The sequence below is a fragment of the Hypanus sabinus genome, chromosome 10 (assembly GCF_030144855.1).
Source record: "Hypanus sabinus isolate sHypSab1 chromosome 10, sHypSab1.hap1, whole genome shotgun sequence".
Lineage (NCBI taxonomy): Eukaryota > Metazoa > Chordata > Chondrichthyes > Myliobatiformes > Dasyatidae > Hypanus > Hypanus sabinus.
In genome coordinates this window covers 124,810,647-124,831,565 of record NC_082715.1, presented here as the reverse complement: position 1 = coordinate 124,831,565, position 20,919 = coordinate 124,810,647, and the positions used below count along the sequence as shown (strand labels likewise).

Genomic DNA, 20,919 nt, shown 5'->3' with positions numbered 1-20,919 from the left:
TCACTGTTTGTGCTTGGGTTAGGGTGTGTTGGCAAGAAAGGCGGCGGGTTATTTAATAGTCATGAGGACATGACTTTTATTTGGCGGGGGGAGAGTGTAAAGGGGATTTCTTCTTTTTCTTTGTTACTGTGTATGTAATCGAAAATGGCTTCTTTGTTTTGTTAAAAGTAGGAATGCTTCGTTGTTGTGAGAGAGTGCTGAAAGCTTGTTTGGGTTAAAATTTACTGATAACGAGAATTGTATTCCTTTGTAAACCAATTGGGATTAATGTTGTTCTTTCTTCTGAGTCTGTGAGCTATTGTTGGCGGGCTTTTGAGGTGATCGGCGCGAGGGGTTGAGAGAGAGAGGACGTGATGCTGTAAACTGGGCGAGGAACGGACCCCAAGCGGGGGTCCAAGGCCAGGAGGTACTCCGAGGAGAGGAGATGAAGCTAGATGTGCTTGGTTGACCACTTCGGATGGTCCTAAGCTGCAAGTCAAGGAGTTCGGAGGGGATCGTATGGTGGCCAGAAGACTTCAGTGATTGAGCTCCAACGGTTGTGCACGAAGTGGTTTGGACTTTGATAAGTTTGGCGCCTTTTCTTTATTTTATTTTTCTTCATATATACTGTATCGTTATTAATCATTAGGTTATAGTAACCTTTATAAATTGTACTCATTTAATCGTATATGGTGTACTGTCTGGTTTTGGGCGAGGCGGGGACATCACTCAGCATCCACACCAGCTGATTACCCAGTTTGGCGGGGCCGAAGGCTGCTCCCCCTAGACGGGAACGAGCTGAGCGAGCCTGAGGCGACCCAGGGGGTGACATAAATGTTCTGCAAGCCTAAAAGTGATTCCTAAATTAGCATGTGTGTAACTTATTCAATTCAGAATACGTCTTACTCAGAGGTAAGGTGGGAAAATACAGGAGCTAGAGATAGCCTGTGACCTTAGCTCCCTTAGGTTGATAAGTTAGAATAGTCAACAAGGCAAAACTATCTGAAACCTTTCTCATCCTTTGGGGAAAAAATGACATCCCTTTCCTTTTCAACCATTTTTTCACTTCCAGTTCTATTGGTATAACACAGCACTGACATCATAGGCAGGTCCAAGTTAACATCTATCCTTCCAAATATAGAAAGGAGGAAGCAAGAGTATGATCCAATGAGGCATCTCCATCCAAACTCAAGCTTGCGAAAATGAGTTTAAATCAGGGATAAACTTGCAAGAGCAATTTAATGGAAACAATCCTGAATCTTGGTGCATGTGCTTATGCATTTTTCACGTGCCTACCTTAGAGGGCTTGATGGTATTTCTTGAACGGGATTACTACGTTCGAACATTAGCCCATAAGCAGTTGCCCACACAACTGCAACCTAACAGGAGACAGCAAAATATTACTTTAATACTTCATTCTTTCACATCCCCTTCCTCCCCTACGTGCTGCTGCCACATTATTGAACCCTTAATATGATTACTTCCGTTATTGTTACTTTCGTGTTTCTTTTTGCACTGCCTCGGTCTGCACCATTCCGTTGCCATTGCACTCACTGCCGTTTTTAATTTTATATTTACCATTACCATGAATACTGTTTACCCTGTGAGCTTCGTGTGGGCAAGGAATCTCATTCCACGCTAGCTTATTTGACAATAAACTAATTTGAAATCTTAACTACTCATTTGCAAATCAAAACGAGAAGTCAAGGGGAAAATACAAGTGTTAGAAATACACAATTTTATTTCTTTCAATGAGTGTAAACCTCAACTCAACACTTATAAAACCAGCACATGACTTTTTTTCCTTAATGAAGCAGACCGCACTTGCTACACCATCCCCTCTCTGTTTAGTAATGAGAGAATACCTGCATTAGATACTTCTGTATCAGACTTCCCAGAGCGCTAAAAAACTTAATGTGAAAGAGATATCTTAAAATAGTTCCTATTGAGATGAATAAATCAGTCATTTCCTTACAGTTAAATTCTAGTGATGCTGGTTGAAGACAAAATGTTGCCCAAGAAATGCTTACAAATATTTACTACCTGGAAAGGTAATGGGGCAATGTAGTCCTTTCCGTCCACAGTGTGCACATTTACACTGGATTTCTGTACTATGCACACACACTTTTCCCTCTTCTCTTGAGCTGCAGGAGAAAGAGTTTTAATTAGAGCTCATGAGTAAGTACAGAGAGTGGTGCAAATTAGAAATGAAATGTGTCCTTTACCACGATAGTGCTATTTGATTGTGCACTTCAGTCAAACACTTCTTGTGTATACGGACTGACTCAAAACCCAGTAACAAATCAAAGAGCTTCTCAAGGAGATCGACCTTTGAGGGGTTTTTGAATTTAGACTGAGAAACGCATAGCACCGTTGGATCCGGCAGTGAGAACTTTCGAAATTCCAAGTGCAAAAATCGTGGTCAAAAGTCAACAAGATCGCCAATCAGATAGCCTGGTTGGGGTCAGCATACATATCAAGCATCGTATCACAGGTTAACTGAAACCACACTGTCCAGACCTAGGTTAACCCTGCTGAGCAGCAGAGTGTGATTAAATCAACAAAAAAAAAAAGAGGAAATAATCAAGTCCCAAGGATCTCTTTGCTTTTCATAATGACTCAAGGATGGGTGAGTGATCACAATCCGTTACAAGTGTACAGACATTTTGAGTACACTTCCTCCCACCCCACTATTTGTATAGGTTCAAACACATCTTCCCACTACCTCTGTACATGTCACGTTTATTCAGATTTTGAACTCTTCCGTATCAGGGCTTCTGAGATGTCTGCCATTTTTGCTTGCTGGTGGCTCCCCTTCCATCACTGTTGACAGGTTGCTGAACTACACCTGATCCATTCCCTTCATTCCTGCTCACACCTCCTCTCTTCCCACTTCAGCAAGGATAAGGTTCCCTGTTCCCTCATCTCCTACATATTAAGCTCCGCATTCAACACGTTATCCTCTGTAATTTCCACAACCTAACAGGATGCCATCACCATGTTGTCTCTCCCCCCCCTGCCCAGCCCATCCCTTTTCTTCCAGCATTCTGAAGGGGTTCTGCATCTCCTTCATTCCCTCACCCATAAATACATCTCCCTTCTCGTAACATATTCCCAGCAGATGCAAAACCTACCCATACAGCTCTTCCCCTCCCATCATCCAGGAACCCAACACTCATTTCAGGCGTCAGACACTGACTTCTTCATCCACTTTAATGTGTTACATTCAGTGGTCACAAACCAAGCCGGATATATTGGGTGATCATTTTACAAAACACATCTACCAGACTCCAGATGCGCACTGTAATTCTATGCTCCATTTCTCCCTGACCTTTCCGCCTTTGATCTTTACACTGTTTCAATGAAGCCCAAGTCAGCTCAAGGAATAGCTTTTCTAGGGCAGAAAAGTCTCAAGATTTATTAACCTCAAACTGAGCAAACTTCTTCAAGTTGTCCTGAATGGCCAACCTCATATTTCGAGCTGCGACCCCTGGTTCCAGATGTTCCTCTCTACTCAGAGAAAGATCTCCAGTTTCTCGGGCATTGCAGTAATTGTCACCACAGGATTCAAAACGTTATGTCTTGTGAATTGATTAAGGAAACTCCAATTGCCAAAGCAGCCCGAAGGTTGATGGTTCAGTAATTTTTCTCATTGTACAATGTAAGTTTGCCTTTTTCCTTCCCAAATATTCAGGCTATACATCAATTGCAACAGACGGTATGCAGAAGCAGATTATAACGGAGGTTGGATATAGCATGGGTGGTATGTCTCTACTGAAGGAGGTGTAAGACGGGCCTTCCCTCCGTTAGCCTACAGGCCACTCTTGGGCAAGGTGCAGCACTGTATAGTTTCTTTCCCCCCCCCCCCCCCCACCCCACCATCAATCAGAGTCAAGTGAAGCCATGGGAGCAGATGGTCATACGAATAGCTGGTGCATATCACAAGTCCTGGTTATGTGACCACTGACGCCAGGCAGACAATCTCTGAAGAGTATTGATAACGACCTGCCTTATAAAGACACTGCCCAGAAGAAGTCAATGGCAAACCACTTCGGTAGAAAAATTTGCCAACAACAATCATGGTCGTTGATAAGACTACGATTGCCCACATCATAGGACACGGCACAAAATGATGATGATGGATACAGCAGGAAATGCAAGGCAGGGTCAGTTAAAATCAATGATTGTTGTATCAGATAGTTATGACAGATGTGAACATTATCTAATGAATTCCCAGCTTATCCAGCAAATAAAAGACCCGAGAAAGTTAGCAACATAATTACCTTCTGTGCTTTCCGTCTTGTCCTGAGGTATGCTGAAGTCACACCAAAGTGCCTACGTTAAGACAGAGAGAAACCTGTTCATAAACTGTGTAATTTTAAAAAAATTTTTTGCTTTCTGGATTAATGGGTCAAAGGCACATAACCAATGCAGTAATGCTGATTTGAAGCACAAAACATACTGCTGCAGGAACTCAGCGGTTTAGGCAGCATCTGTAGAGAGAAATGGACTGTTGGCATTTTGGGTCAAGACCCTTCAATTGGACCTGTCATGAATGCCAGTGAAGAGATGGGAGACACAATAAAACGTTATCCACCAACTAAAACAGAGAATGGTTTATAACTGCATGTGGGACATACAATCTCTCGCTATAGTACTAATCCCTCTTCTGTGGCATTGCATGGGGTCAGTGCAAAGTGGAATCCACAGCTGAATTCAGAGTTACATAGTGATATAGCACAGGAACAGGTTCTTTGGCCGAACCTGTAATATACCAACCATGGTGCCCATCAAGCTAGTTTCATATGCCAACTTTTGACTGATATCCCTCCTCAACACTCCCATCCATGTACCTATCCAAAGGCTCTTTGATGTATTTCAAATGATATGCTTGTGGAAAACAAGGACACCAAAACATAATAAAAAGGTTTCAACCCAAAATATCGACAATTCCTTACCACCACCGCCCCCTCACCACAGATACTGCATAACCCGAGTTTGTTCAGAAGACTGCCTGTTGCTCCAGATTTCAGTATTTGCACTCCTGTGTGAACATATTAAGAACAGGACTGGAAGAAGGGATAAGCTATCGAGCTTGCTCCATCTTTCTATGACCACCTCAATGAGTACCTATCCACAGTAATACCATTATCCAGTACTCAACCCAAAGCTTACAGTGCCTTGGCACTTCAAGTGCTTATCCAGATATAAATGGTGAAGAACACCTGCCCACACATTACCCTTAAGCAGTGATTCTCAATGGAAAAAAAAAGTCTTCCTCAAAGTTCCTGTACCCCTTATTTTCAAATTATGCCCCCTGGTTTACTTATAAATCTGCTCAAGAGAAAAATTTCTCATGAATACACTACCTATGCCATTCATAATTTTGTATACCTCAAAGAGAACTTTTCAGTCTTTACCCCTCCAAAATAAAAACCTAGTCGCACACACAAAATGCTGGTGGAACGCAGCAGGCCAGGCAGCATCTATAGGAAGAAGCGCTGTCGACGTTTCGGGCCGAGACCCTTCGTCAGGACTTTTGGGATGAGTCCTTTTGGGATGACTTTTGGGATGAGCTCTATCCATGTAAAATCCTGGTGAATCTCCTCTGCATCCTCTCCAGTGCACCCTTGTCCATTTTATAATGTAATGACCACAGGGATACATAGTATTCCATCCATAATCCAACTAATGTTTTATATTATTGTACTATAACCTCCCTGCTCTCATACTCTATGCCTTAATTATTAAGTATCCCATATGCCTTCTTCAGAACCTACCTACCTCCGTTCTTGTCTCTGGGATCCTGGCTCATATACGACAAGGTCCCTTCTGTTCCTCGTTACTTCTTGGAGTCCAACCATTCTTTCTACATATCCTCGCTTATTATTCCTGCCAAAACGTTGTTTAAGACACTATAATTTCCCAGCCTATCCTCTTCACTATGAACACTATTGAACTTTGTGTCAACTACTCATCAGAGCTACATGGGTTGACCTCTCGTCATCTCTGTTCTTTTCTGTGGCTAGAATTTGAAAACCTCCATCATGGTCCCAGCATTCTCTTCCTTTCCTCACATAGCATCTGGGACACACCTCATCAAGCTTTAAGGATTTATCCAGCATTATGTCTGCTATTACCTCCTTCTTCAAGACAGTAATTTATCATGGAATTGTACAGTTCCGTCTCCCTGAACTCTCCAACCACAACATCATTCTCAATAGTCTGAACAGGGAGGAGGTATTCATTCAGACCCTCACTTATTATCCTCTCGATTGCCTCTTTGGCCCCAGATACATCCTACTCTCCCCTTAATACTGGAATATTCCTTCACCTAGCTTATCAGTGCTATTTCTTCCTTCTTTGCCCTCCAAAAAACATTTTAAACACCATGCAACACAGCTCCCTCGTGACTTGTGTTTGCACCCTTCCCACTTAGTCTTGCGCAGTCTTGCGCCATTGCCCTTTTATCATTTAACCTCTCGTCTTTGTTCCCCACTAAAGAGCTTACATTTCTGATGAAAGGTCATCAGCGTGAATTACGACTCTGTTTCTCTTCACAGGTGCTGCCAGACCTGCGGGGACTTCACATTTTCAGCATCGGCAATATTTGGCTTTTGGGCAGACCTCCCTTCTTCTTCCGATTTTCTAAACATTACCATTTATTTTCCTTTGAATTTTGCAAACTATTTTGTGCCAAGTCAAAGGGGAAGATTCTGATTGAACCGACTTTTTTTTTTGGAAAATAATGGGATTTATTTCTCCCCTCCGTGGGAAGTTGTACACACTGCACAGAATAATTCTGAAGGTCAGATCTTGTTTTGTTTCTCTACAGAAGGACAGATGAATGGGAAGCATTCTGGGATAAATCATATGAAGAGCAAACTTATGAATCATGCAGAAAAACTGACAACACTGAATTACAGGCTGGTAAATGGCACCACATACACTAGGCAATGACCGCTTCCAACAATTGCAGTCTAACTGTCTAGCTACTCTCTTGTAGTGACAAACATTACCATTGCAGAATCATGCACAATATACCATTATGTACAGCATTGTTAACGTTAATATTAAAGTTAATAATATGAACAAATCAGCATTCTGTGGTAAGTGATTCATCTTCTGACTAGTCAAGTGAATACAGCTTCAACAATCTGATAAAAATAAAGCATGCCCACACAAAGCAGTAGATTGTCTGGCACTCTATGAAACACTCAAACTTCAAATCTTCAGTCTTTCTTTTGGTTCACCATGGGTGTAAGGTGCAATACAGTAACTCATCATGTTTTTTTGACGGCACCTCCCAACGGATTGCGTTCGTCTGCAGACGCACTAGTGTGTGATGAGGACTGCTGCGTGCTTGTTCTTGCAGAAAACTGTCTCCAGGACAACATCCCATGCACCTTCAATCTATAGCACAATACACTTAGGGACTTGGGCTATATAATTTCTTTTGGGCACCGTATGTTTTTCAGCTATTGTAATTACACGTGCCTTGTGCTGTGTGTGAGCTCATACACTGTGTATTGCACCTTGGCCCCGTAGGAACACTGTCTCGCTTGGCTGTATTCGTGTGTGTGGATGAATGATGTTTAAACTTGAACTTGAAGCCCACACTTTCTACCAGCAAGGAGGACAATGGGAGCAGATCTTTGGTAACACCACCACCTGCTGGGTTCTTTCCTATTGACACAACATCCTGACTTAAAAGTAAATCCCTTTCCTTTAGCGTTGCTGGCTCACAATACTGGAGGAAAGAGATTTACACGTCTCCTTATCCAATCCCATTAGCCATTGCCACAAGAACCTTGGAGTTCACGGTGCTTCACAATCACGTTTGCAGGCATAATCAGCAATGCCCACAGACCATGAATAAATTCTATATTAAAAAAAAGAGTTAAAAATCAAAACACCATTTCTAAATGTGAAGAAGCTTCATAGATAGATAGCTTCATTGATGTGCAGACAGCAGCTATACTTCATTAGGAGTGTGAAGAGTTTGGCATGACAACAAATCCACTCAAAAGCATCTATAGTTGTACTGTGGAGAGCATTCTGACAGGCTGCATCACTGTCTGGTATGGAGGGGCTACTGCACAGGACCGAAAGAAGCTGCAAAAGATTGTAAATCTAGTCAGCTCCATTTTGGGTACTAGCTTACCAAGTACCCAGGACATCTTCCAGGAGCTGTGTCTCAGAAAGGTAGCATCCATTATTAAGGACCTCCAGCACCCAGGGCATGCCCTTTTCTCACTGTTACCACCAGGTCGGAGGTACAGAAGCCTGAAGGCATAAACTCAGCGATTCAGGAACAGCTTCTTCCCCTCTGCCGTCCAGTTCTTAAATGAACATCTTTGGACACTACCTCACTTTTTTAAAAAATATACAGTATTTCTATTTTTGCACATTTTTAAAAAATCGATTCAATATATGTAATTGATTGATTTATTTATTACAATTTTTATTTTATTTATTATATTTTTCTTCTCAGCTAGATTATGTATTGCAATGAACTGCTGCTGGTAAGTTAACAAATTTCACGTCACATGCCGGTGATAATAAACCTGATTCTGATTCAACAACATCACTCAGGTTCCCATCCCCCTGCCAAACAGGTTTAAACAGATTTGTCAGGATCTGGCATGCTCAGCATTTCTTGCATGTCCCTCATTGCCCTTGAGAAGGTCAGCCACCTTCTTGAAGCACTACTGCCTTTCCAGTGAAAGCACCCCCAGCATTCTAAACTATTGCCTTCACAGGCTGAAAAAACTTCAGGGTAGCACAGAACATAGCCGTTAGTGTAATGCTGCTAAGGCAGCAGCGACCCAGGTTCAATTCTACTCCTGTCTGTAAGGAGTGTTTATGTTCACCCTGTGACTGTGTGTGTTTCCACCAGACCAAACACCTAACTGATTAGTAGGTCACATGGGTGTAACTGGGCAGCATAGGCTCATTGGGCCGGAAGGGCCTGTTACTGCGACAGATAGGCAGATAAACTCTTAATGGTATCAACAGAAACAGAATGTTTTCCCCTGAGTCAGGGGTTGCCAACCTGGGGTCCACAGACCCCTCGGTTAATGATATGGTTCCAAGGCATTAGGACCTGCTTCGGTCCTAGTCGTGCAGAGGGAAAATGTCTCTTAATCATTTCAAAATGATAAACACAATGAAAATGAAAAGTAACTGTAAAAAGGTAACTCTGATGTCATCTAGATTAAAAAGCACAGATCTGACCTGTGGTATACATGAAGCAAATACGGATTATTATCTAACCTGCAGGACTGGGCTGTCCACTGTGAATGCCTTATAAACTGAAGAAGCGTGACTTTTACTTCCTCGGCTCCAGATGACCATGTTTCCAGCCACGTAAAGCTCTTCGTCGTAGTCCAGCTCTTCACCAACATCACAACAGCCTTTCCTCAGGTGCCAGCTTTCCTGCAATACGACCAGCTACATCAATATTGACTGGAACACCGAAAGGCAACCTGCCAGTGAAGCAGCATGCTGTATCAATGCAACATGGCAAATAGACTATGAAATGTGGTTGAACAGGAGCTTTCAATTCCAATTTAAAATATTTTTTAATATTTAAATTACAGTGCAACAGTAAGTTCAAATTAGCTACATATACATAGATATATCAATGAGAGTTCTTTTTAATATTAATCTAAAAAGTTTCTAACAATTTCTCTGATGGTTTGGTGGCTTTATATATCAACCTCAAAGGCAAGGGTTCCCAACCTGGAGTCCACGGACCCCTTGTTTAATGGTGTTGGTGTGTGGCATTAAAAAGGTTGGGAAACCCTGGACTAAAGACAGGAAGATATAAGTTCATTGTGAGAACAGAATTGGTATGGTAATGATCAGTTTCTCTGAGATTCATACCTTAAAAAAGATATATTTATTCTGGAGGAAGTATAGATTTATTGGAACGAAAAGCAAAAAAAACTGTAGATGATGGAAATCTGAGAATGCTCACATCTTTTCATCAGAACCTTCCAAGTGGACAATTATCATGACGAAAGGTCAACGATCTGGAACATTAACTCTGTTTGTCCTCCCTCCACACATGCTGCTTGACCTGCTGAGTATTTCCAGTATTTTCTTTGCTTTCAACCAGAATGGTATTTGGGTGTCCAAGACTTAAATTACAGAAAGAGATCTTCAAATAATGGTTGAATTCTCTACTCAGTGCAGCACAACAATTTGTCAAAATTTCTAAAACAGCAAGGATGAGATGAATGGAATCTACTTCCTCTCATTGTAGAATCCAAATCTGGGTGAGTCATTTTGTAATTGGGGGGAGGGGGATCTGTGTGGCTCTCAGTTAGCTGGCTGCTGTGATCATCACTCCTGCTATCTGGATTATTTTAATATGCCACTATACCTCTTTAAATGTTTTGAAAAATCACCCTTACGATACACTGGGGTGGACACCTTACTTTAGGGTGTACTCATGATTCCTCATAAAGCTTTCAAAGATATACCTTTTGTTTCTCATGGATTGTAACCTCCCTCAGTGATCCCACCAATCCTGCATCACCATCAGAGGACCATAGTTCTGACGCAGGCTGCAGCTGCCGAAGCTGAAGATTTGTGGCATTAGGGTGGCGCCTGCAGTGGTCACGGCCAAAAGGAACAAACTCCTGCATTTCCCCTGCTGCGATCATCGTTACCCTCTCTTCATAGACGTTCGACATGGGTTCCAGATATCAGCATTATTTCTGACAGGAGAAAAGCAATAGTTTACAAATTCAGAGTACGCCCTCTGCCAAAACTGAATCAGGTCACACATTTGCTGCAGGGCCAGGACCTGATCAAAACATCTAACACAAAAGGCAACACACAAATCTGAAAAAGGAAAAATTTAAAAATCAAAACAGGAGACAAAGCACTGACAAGAGATAGAGTTTACAGACTAGATCTTTAATCCTATTGTCCAATGGCTCGTCTCCCTACTGTTAAGAGGCACATTCAGTAAACATTCATGCACCTTACCAAATGTCCAACAGAGATCAGTCACCCATCTCACGGGCCTCCTCAGCACACAAGGGAAGCAGGTCAAGTTAATCACATTTTCTTTGTAAGAGACAAGGTTGATAGGTGCATAAGAGGCTGGAAACCCTCCTGTACAAAGCATCGCACAACTTGAATTTATCAGCCGCCAAGAGCATGGAGTTTTGCTTAGTTATTCATCCTCGGAGTGGCTCTTTGGTTCACTTTAGTGATATGTTAACAGAATCCTGGAGTAGGTCAGAAACCATAAAGTAACGCTATGCCTTTATAATCTGGGACTGATGCCACAGTGAAAACAGAGCAGGGAGGTAGCAATGAAAGTTGCATGCAGAGGGTATGAGAGGAGGAGTGGTTGCCATCGATTAAATGAAAAGGAGAGGAAGGTGGAATGAGGTGGCAAAGTAACGATGGTGAAGCAGAAGGTTGATTCAGTAGGTGATAAAGCTGAAGAGGTCGGGCAGCGGGATTAAAGTGGCGAGGAGTGAATGCATGGATGCGGTGAATTGATGATGGGGTTTTTTTCCAATGTTTTAGGAACAATTTCTTCCCTTCCACTACAGTATCAGATTTCTGAAGGGTCATGAATCCTGCTTCACTGTTCCTCTTTCACATTTTTACGAGGGGTGATTGATAAGTTTGTGGCCTAAGGTAGACAGAGATATTAACTTCAAACTTTCTGCAAAATCACTCAAAGAGTTGACCTGCACGTGCATGTAACAAGAGCTGTATAACTCTTCTCCTTCTACCATAGGCCACAAACATATCAATCACCCCTGCTGTGGACTCTTTCTGGAGGTCCAAGATCCGTATGCTCCACTAAGCGCGTAAATGTAGGAAGGGACGATGTTGAAAAATAAATGTGCTAGGTTTTCTAAAATTGATTCCTTCTACCTTAGGCCACAGACTTATCAATCACCCCTCGTAATTTACTTATTTGGTATAAGGAATGGAAATGTTTAATAGAAATGTTTGGTGTAAGTAATGGAAATCTTGCACTGCACTGCTGCTGCAAAACAAGAAATTTCATAATGTATGTCAATGAAATAAACGTATGGTTTAATGTAAACTCAATTCCAGCTAGTCCTTTTACAGTATGGAAGTCCCAGTCAATATGTGGAAACTTAAAAGCACCTACCACCGCAACCTTATTTTTCTTTCAACTGTCTGCTCTCTCTCTACAAATTTGTTCCTGTAAATCCTGCTGAACTCCGCCTTGACAGTCCCAAAGCCAGCTGCGAAAGGGGGGGGGGGGGGGGGGGTTGGGCCTGGGGCTAAGCAACCCCAGCACATAAAAAACCATTGCTACAGAAATACCAACACAAGCTCCAAAGGTCTCATCCTTGGGAGAGGAGGAATACACCAAGAGGGACTGCACTTGCAGACCACCGTGAAAGACTGGCCCAGGACAGAGGACTCTGGTGAGCTATCGTCAGCAGCCTATGCCCCAGTAGACGTGGACTTAAGATGAAATCACCCTGACTGTTGGGAGATCCGTAATATAATCCTATTGACATGATCATCTCCTTTCTTACTTCTCAATTCCACCCATATAGACTAGGGAGATGAGCCCTCCAGTCTGCCCTGTGTCCGACATTTTCCTTGATGATTAATACTATCCCTCCCTCTTTAACCCCCACTCTGTCATGTCCAAAACAACAGTACCTTGGAACATTAAGATGGCAGATTGATTCTCTTGTAACCAAGTCTCACTAATGGCTACAATATCATAATTCCACATGCTGATCCATGCCCTACATCTGCCTTTCCTACAATAGTCCTTGCATTGAAAGATACAACTCAGAACGTTAGTCCCAGAATGCTCAACCCTTCCGTTACTGTCTTTGTCTGGAGGCATAACATCTACTTTCCCCACAACTCCTCCACTAGTACCCCCGGCGCTCTGGTTCCCATTTCCCTGCAACCCTACTTTAACCCTAGAGCAGGACAGGCAAACATTCCCACAAGGATATTGTTCCCCTCTAATTCAGGTGCACACTATCCTACATTCCCAAGTTCTCTGGTAGTGTGCCCAATGATCCAAAAATCTGAAGCCCTCCCTCTTGCACCATGTGTTAAACAGTAATAACGTCCTATTTCTAGCCTCACGAGCGCATAGTACAGGTAGCAATCCTGAGTTCACAGTCTATCCTTTAACTTAGCACCTAACTCCCTGAATTCACTTTACAGGACCTTCTCACCCTTCCGTGCTGTCATTTCAACCAACATAGACCACGACTTTTGGCTGCTCACTCTCTCTCCCTCAGGAATGTTGTGGACTTGGGGGATGTCCTTGACATTGAGGTCCAAGAGGCAACGTACCAACCAAGAGTCTCATTCTCATCTACAGAACCTCCCGACTGCTCCCCTAACCAATGAATCACTTACCACTACAGCTAACCTCTTCTCCACCCCTACTGCCCTTCCGTCTGAGTCAGAACCAGACCTGGCTGCTGTGACTTACCTCTGTGAGGTCACTTCCACGACCCTCCCAATGCCAGAACAATATACAGTGGATTCTGGTTAATTGGTCCATCGGTTAAGCGGGAAAGCCGTTCATTTGGGGCCACTCTTAAGGAACAAAAACTAAATTGGGCAAATCGCCAGGATTCCCTTGATTTATTTGGGACACCACGCTGCTTAAATGGGACGGGAGACTGTTACCGAGCATTTTTAATTAGTGTCTGTAGCGTGCACTTGCATGCCTATTAGACACTATACTATGCTTGCAGCAGTTCTTAAATAGCTTCAGTTGTGTTTATTTCACCTTCAAAAAGCAGTGATTTTTGTCACTCATAGTTGGTGAGAAATAAGCAATAAGACAGTTCAGAGTAAGACAATTTGAAACTGCTCACTGCAGTTTCAAGCATTCAGCCAAGCAGATGCCGGAATTGGCCAGGAGTAAAAATGAAATGACTTCACTACTTCAACAAGTTAGGAATTAAGAAAAGGTATCAAAAATCACCTTGAATGTTACAATGAAAAGGAAGATTTGGAGGATTGAATCTTCAAAAGCATTGTATGAAGACAGTCCATTATCTGCACTGGGTGTCTGCGCTGATTTTGTTCATTTACAGTCAATCAGAAGAACATGACAAAGGAATTCCTCTGTCAATAACCATTAGGAACTAATACTCAGTTTGAGAACATTGTGGAGATATTGGTAGTGTTCAGATTTTTTTCTAATTTAAATATATAAATTGTTACTCAGTTAAGTAGTTTGTCTTTTTTATATCTTTTAACTATTTGCATGAAATTCGGCTAATTGGGGCAGCCGACTGGGCCAAAATGTACTGGTCCGTGTGTCCCAATTAACTGGAATCCATTGTTCTGGTTATTGAGGAGAACAATATCTTGCACTGGCTGCCTAGCCCTTTCCCTTTCCTGATGGTCACCCAATTACCTCTGGTCTGCACCTAAGGTGTGAATTGTTCCCTATATCTCCCGTCAATCAACTCCACCATCTAACAAATGATCTGAAGGTCATCCAGCTACAATTCCCTGATGCGTTCTGTAAAAAGCCGCAGCTGGGTGCACTTCTTTGTAGGTGTAGTTGTCGGGGGTATCAAAGGTCTCCCTGTGCTCCCACGTCCTACAAGAGGATCACTCCACTGTCCGAACTGTCATTCCCATCACCGTTGCAGAGTAATTAACTGTGCGATCTGCGAGCAGTACTTGGAGATATCCTTGAGAATGGAGGTGGTGGGGGATAGAGTTTGGGAATTGGTAATGTTGGTTGGGGAGTGTTGGGCAGAGTGTTATTTATGAGGTGTAGAAGGTGTTGACAAATTGTGTACTGATCTAGGCTGTGATGGGAGAATGAGGGGACTGACAGCTGATGGTGTAGGGTAATGTAATGGGTGACAGATGATACATATTGTTCGTAATAGATAAATACTTTATAGATCCTAAAGGAAATTACAAGTGCATAGATATACAAATACTAGAAGAGAAATAAGAATTAAAAAAGAGTTACCTCAAAACAGTCTAACGGGGGGGGGGGGGGGGAGGGGTCATCACTTCCCTGGCTATAATTTGACTCATTATAGAGCCTAACGGCCGAGGGTAAGAATGGCCTCATATAGCGCTCTTTGGAGCAGCACAGTTGCCCTCATCTGTTACCAACTGTGCTCCCCTGTTCAGCTAAGGTGGTAACTGCTCTACATAAGTCACAGACACTGTTATTGAGTTGTTGTGTTCACCTTAAGAGACGGTGTCTGACGTGAAGACATTGGTGACAGTTGTTTCTTGCTTGTTCATAATGGAGGCAAAGAGCTGTGGCTTTTGTTCTCATACGTCTTATCCACAAGATCTTCTGTTTGTGACCTGGACGCTCTCAGACCACTTCAGAGTTACACGACGACATGTCGACCGATGCAGATGCTTTGAAGCTACCACAAGCTACCTTGCGGTTTGCACAGGTGGAGGCCCAGTCCACACCGTGGACAATACCAAATTTTACCGCGTCGTAGCATCGCTAAGTAGTTGCACGGCAGCCAGTGGTGAGTCTACTAGAAGACCCGCCGGCACATGATAAATACGTCACTCTGAAAACTCACCGATTACAGAGTTTTGACTGAGTGCGCCAAGCAGCTGCTCTCCTTGCCTGGCCTGAGTGACGCTAGGCCTTCAGGACGAATGGACCACATGCTGCTTTTCATTCAACCATTCTTGTTTTACTTTTAAAAGAACACTTTATGCAACAAATGTCTGATCAAGTTTGCACAGCTTGGGAAATGGCTGACAGTCTACACTCAACCAGACAGAGGTGCATCGTTGCTCCTCCTTTCCGTTTCAACAAGCCCCGTCAGCAGAGACTCCAGCAGACTCATGCCTGTGGCTCTGAACCAGGCACCAAGAGGCACTGACCAGCACGCAGCTTCAACAATGCCAGCGCACCGGGACGTCAGAGGTCTGTGAGTATCATGGGTTCCGTTTGCCAGGGCCGTCCAGTGTTCAGTACAGGGCCAAGCTTCCCGCGTGATGCGGGCATGCAGGTGAGTGTGCTGCCAGCATCGGCCATCGAAGATATGGCAGAGAGCGGCAGGCCCTCCCTGGGGGCTGCCGAGGGTAGGAGGATCTGGACTTATGGGACACGACGCATGACTCTCTGCTTCGGTGGACAACACTACACATGGGACTCTGCCTTGGCGAAAGCTGCGAGACCTCTGCTTGCAAAGATTTCCTGAGCACCGAAGGACTGTTAGTAGATCCTAAGAACCGCCGGCCCGTGAACACAACGGACTCTGGGTTGTGACCTTGGACGCCCCTCATTATCTCCCCGTGATGATTCTGTCTGGTGCATGCGCCACAGCATGTTAATTCACTGGCCTGCAAAGCGAGCCCCCAAACCTCACCAAGTCCACATTTTCCACTACAGTCACAAAACACGGGGCCATGCACCACACCGGCTCACTGATTCACACCCTTCCACGTAGACTGGACTCAGAACAGCTGACCGGCGCCAAGGCCGAGTTTGCTAACGTGGAAATGCTTGGCATTGTACGCAGATCAAGCAGCCCTTTGGCTTCACCCCTCCACACAGCCTCTAAGCCCGATGATTGCCGTCGAAGCAGCCATTACTGCTGCATTAACAAGGTCATCAGCCCCACACATTCAAGACTTTTCAACTGGAAAGATAATTTTCCTGAAGCGTACCTATTCAGAGGTCAGCATCAGATGCCTGTGTGCACTGAAGACATTACCGAAACTGCTGTTACAACCCCGTTCGGCCTATTTAAGTTGCTGCATATGCCACTTGGACCGAAAAATGCAGCACAGACTCTCCAGCCACTCTGTGTTAAAAGACTTCGATTTTCTTTTTGTTTACATAGATGATATACATAGAAACATAGAAAACAGGTGCAGGAGTAGGCCATTTGGCCCTTCGAGCCTGCACCGCCATTCAGTATGATCATGGCTGATCATCCAACTCAGAACCCTGTACCTGCTTTCTCTCCATACCCCCTGATCCCTTTGGCCACAAGGGCCATATCTAACTTCCTCTTAAATATAGCCAATGAACCAGCCTCAACTGTTTCCTGTGACAGAGAATTCCACAGATTCACCACTCTCTGTGTGAAGAAGTTTTTCCTCATCTTGGTCCTAAAAGGATTCCCCTTTATCCTTAAACTGTGACCCCTCGTTCTGGACTTTCCCAACATCGGAAACAATCTTCCTTCATCTAGCCTGTCCAATCCCTTTAGAATTTCATACGTATAAGATTCCCCCTCAATCTTCTAAATTCCAGTGAGTATAAGCCTAGTCGATCCAGTCTTCCTTCATATGAAAGTCCTGCCATCCCAGGAATCAATCTGGTGAATCTTCACTGTACTCCCTCTAAGACAAGAACGTCTTTCCTCAGATTAGGGGACCAAAACTGCACATAATATTCTAGGTGCAGTCTCACCAAGGCCTTGTACAACTGCAGTAGAACCTCCCTGCTCCTGTACTCAAATCCTTTTGCTATGAATGCCAACATACCATTTGCCTTTTTCACCGCCTGCTGTACCTGCATGCCCACCTTCAATGACTGGTGAACAATGACACCCAGGTCTCATTGCATCTCCCCTTTTCCTTATCGGCCACCGTTCAGATAATAATCTGTTCTCCTGTTCTTGCAACCAAAGTGGATAGCCTCACATTTATCCACATTAAATTGCATCTGCCATGAATTTGCCCACTCACCTAACCTATCCTAGTCACCCTGCATCCTCCTCACAGCTAACACCGCCGCCCAGCTTCATGTCATCTGCAAACTTGGAGATGCTGCATTTAATTCCCTCATCTAAATCGTTAATATATATTGTGAACAACTGGGGTCGCAGCACCGAGCCTTGCGGTACCCCATTAGTCATGGCCTGCCATTCTGAAAAGCTCCCGTTTACTCCCATTCTTTGCTTCCTGTCTGCCAACCAATTCTCTATCCACATCAATACCATACCCCCAGTACCATGTGCTTTAAGTTTGCACACTAATCTCCTGTGTCGGACCTTGTCAAAAGCCTTTTGAAAATCTAAATATGCCACATCCACTGGCTCTCCCCTATCCACTCTACTAGTTACATCTTCAAAAAATTCTATAAGATTCGTGTCACCAATGCATCCAAAGCCAAACACACCATATTGTCACAGACCTTTCAAGCACTTAATCCAGCATGGGCTGATTATTAATCCTGCCAAGCGCCAGTTTGGGTTCTCATCTATTGACTTTCTCGGCTACTGCATCTCTGCAGAACCTGCAACACCCCTGTAGTCAAATGTTGTCGCCATTATGGACTTTCCACTTTCCCAAGAGTTTTTCAGTATGGTGCATTTCTGTCACCATTTCATTCCGCAAGCCTCTGAACTTATGCTCCCTTTTGTACCCTTACAGGCAGCACCCCAATCGCATCCTTGAGTTGTTGGCGGACAAGACCAGAACATTTGACGACAACAACCAAGGTCCTGTGAATGTGAACCTACGAGCACACCCATTCTGCAACACACCTATGGCCACGAGCTTCTCGGTCTCCATCTGGCAGCCCGCCATTTTCATCTTCTACTGGAAAGTCAAGCATTTCACAGCGCTTGTTAACTAGCAGCTGACTTAGCTACTGAACCAAAAATCCAGGCTTACAGGACAGCAATCAAAGGCCTGCAGGCAGCTGGCGTCTAGTCTGGGAATGCACAAGTTTCTCTCCTGCGCAATATCTCAACCGGTCAACCTCACCCCATGGTGCCTGTTAACCAGAGACATACCTTTTTTTATTCCATTCACACCCAGGTGGGAACACTTCACAGAAACTGGTTGCTCAATTTTAAAGTTTGTGTGGAACGGCCTGAGGAAAGACGTGCAAGACTGTATGGTGTGTCAGCAAGCGAAAGTTAACCGTCACGTCTGGGAATCAGCAACGTCTGTCGAGGTCTTTGAGCGAATGTTTGACCACATAAATGTGGACATGACTAGTCCTCTCCCCCACCTCCACGCATCTCCCTTCCGTGGTAGCCCGTACTACCAGGTGGCTAGAGGTCATCCCTCTCACATCGACAACACCTACAGTTGCAGCTCAGACGTAAATCAACACTTGGATCACTCAGTATCGCATTCCAACTGCTATTTCTTCTGACCGCAGCCCCCAATTCATGTCAGACTTCTGGCCCATAACCCTAGCGTTAAATTGCAATACACCATGGCATATCACCCACAGTCCAATAGCCTGTGTGAATGGTTTCACTGTTGGTTAAATGCTGCTCTGAGGACCTCCCTGACAGATGAATATTGGCACGATCATCTCCCGTGGGTCCAGCTGTGGCTCAAAATGGCTTCAAAAGAGGACCTGCAGACCTCTGCAGCTGTGTACCGGCAGCTGCTGTGGGTGCCAGGTTTTATTTATGTCACAACCACCAGCAGCATTCTGTCCTCCTCATCCCATCATCCACTCTTAGGTTCCAGTGGACCTACATTCTGCATTGTTCACTTCTGTCCACAATGATGCACACCAACACCCCCTTAGGATGGCCTGTTCCATGTTTTGGAACAAATGAAAAAACTTTTATTGTAGATAGCAAGGGTGAACTGGAATATAATTCTGTAGTTTGCCTTAAACTGGCCAAGACATGGATGGTTTCACTTCCATACCCCCAACATCATGACATGACCCTGTTCATGTCAGCACACTCCTAGCTGAGCCAGGGGCATCTGGGAGCAGGGACTGGTTTATAGAGGAAAAGAATAGTCTTGGGTTTGGGGTGCGGAACAGGGGAACTCCAGGGATGCCTGCGGGAGAAATCTGGGGATTTTCGCGGGGTAGGAGAAGGGTGATGGACGCAGGGCTCTCCAGAGATCTGGGGGACTTTGGGACAGGGGAAAGAGAGTCTGCAGGGGAAGAGGAGTTCAGGGGAGATTCTGGGGTGGAGACTGGGGGCAGGGAAGGTTACGGGATTACAGGATAGGGGAGGGAATGTGGGATGGGGTGGAGCAGCTCTCCGGGACACCCGACGTTCGTGCTCCGTTGAGCTAAAGACCGTTGAAACCAACCTGTTAAAACAACAAGTGAAACTTGAACAGCCGTCTCTCCCTCTCCCCCACTCTCGCTGTCTCTCTCCCGCCGTTCGAATTCGCGGGAAGTTCTTCCACCAAAGGGAAAATTTCACAAAAGGTCCGAGGCGCAAACTCGGATGGGCGCCGCCATCTTGGTCTCCCGTCAGTCACCGCACAGGCACATCCGGGTTTCGCTGCCGGGAACCGAGCGCCATCTGCCGGCCGGCGCTGGAGAGAGCAATGGAGGAGGACAGACATCCCAGCCTGCGAAAACTCATTTGGGGAGGTAGCACCGCAAACCCATAGCCCTCCCGGTCGACCTCCAAGGGTGTATTTATACGGGACATTTGATTATGAAAGAACACAACAATTTACTTGGTCACATATTATCATGGAGTCTTTTTTTTATTCTATTACAACTTCAAGCAAGTCTGCAGGGAGTTTGGCCTCATCACGTAGGATATCAATAGAGCAGCTCCTTTGCAGCTACCCAGCTGGTTTAAATAACATTAGCTATGCTAATGAACGAATGACACCTGTTAAACTCACCTCAACATATTTTTTACAGTCATTTAACCCACCATGGGCAATAGAAAAGTCACTGTTGCAAACAGTGCAGCGAGCAACACTGTCATTATTTTTGGGGTACACTTTAGTGTAGTCTGGGGGTGAAGTACATTTTTTTTTGGAACACTCTGCCATGGCGCTGCAGGACACTAAACTGAACTGATGGACAATGAGAGAGAGAGAGGTCGACTGGAAAGCCCGCCCACAGAGAAAACTGATAGGTCTACTTAGCACGAAGAGAGACCAATCAGGATTCTCTCTTTTTCTCTCTCTTTTTTCTCTCCCTCTCCCTCTCCCAAATCGATTTCCGGGATATTGTATATAATTTCTGGGTGT

General features: G+C 44.3%; 1 protein-coding gene across 1 annotated transcript in view; it reads right to left on the bottom strand.

Moving 5' to 3' along the window:
• The window catches only part of anapc1 (anaphase promoting complex subunit 1), a 235,295-nt gene extending 215,113 nt beyond the window's left edge, over positions 1-20,182 (bottom strand). The window contains exons 1-6 of the mRNA XM_059982885.1: positions 20,014-20,182; positions 10,470-10,706; positions 9,256-9,417; positions 4,263-4,314; positions 2,023-2,123; positions 1,276-1,358 (exon numbers count right to left, since the gene is read on the bottom strand). Of these exons, the coding sequence (XP_059838868.1) occupies positions 1,276-1,358; positions 2,023-2,123; positions 4,263-4,314; positions 9,256-9,417; positions 10,470-10,682 (611 nt within the window). The 5' untranslated portion in view covers positions 10,683-10,706; positions 20,014-20,182. The remainder of the gene's footprint in view (positions 1-1,275; positions 1,359-2,022; positions 2,124-4,262; positions 4,315-9,255; positions 9,418-10,469; positions 10,707-20,013) is intronic.
• Positions 20,183-20,919: the final 737 nt, after the last annotated feature.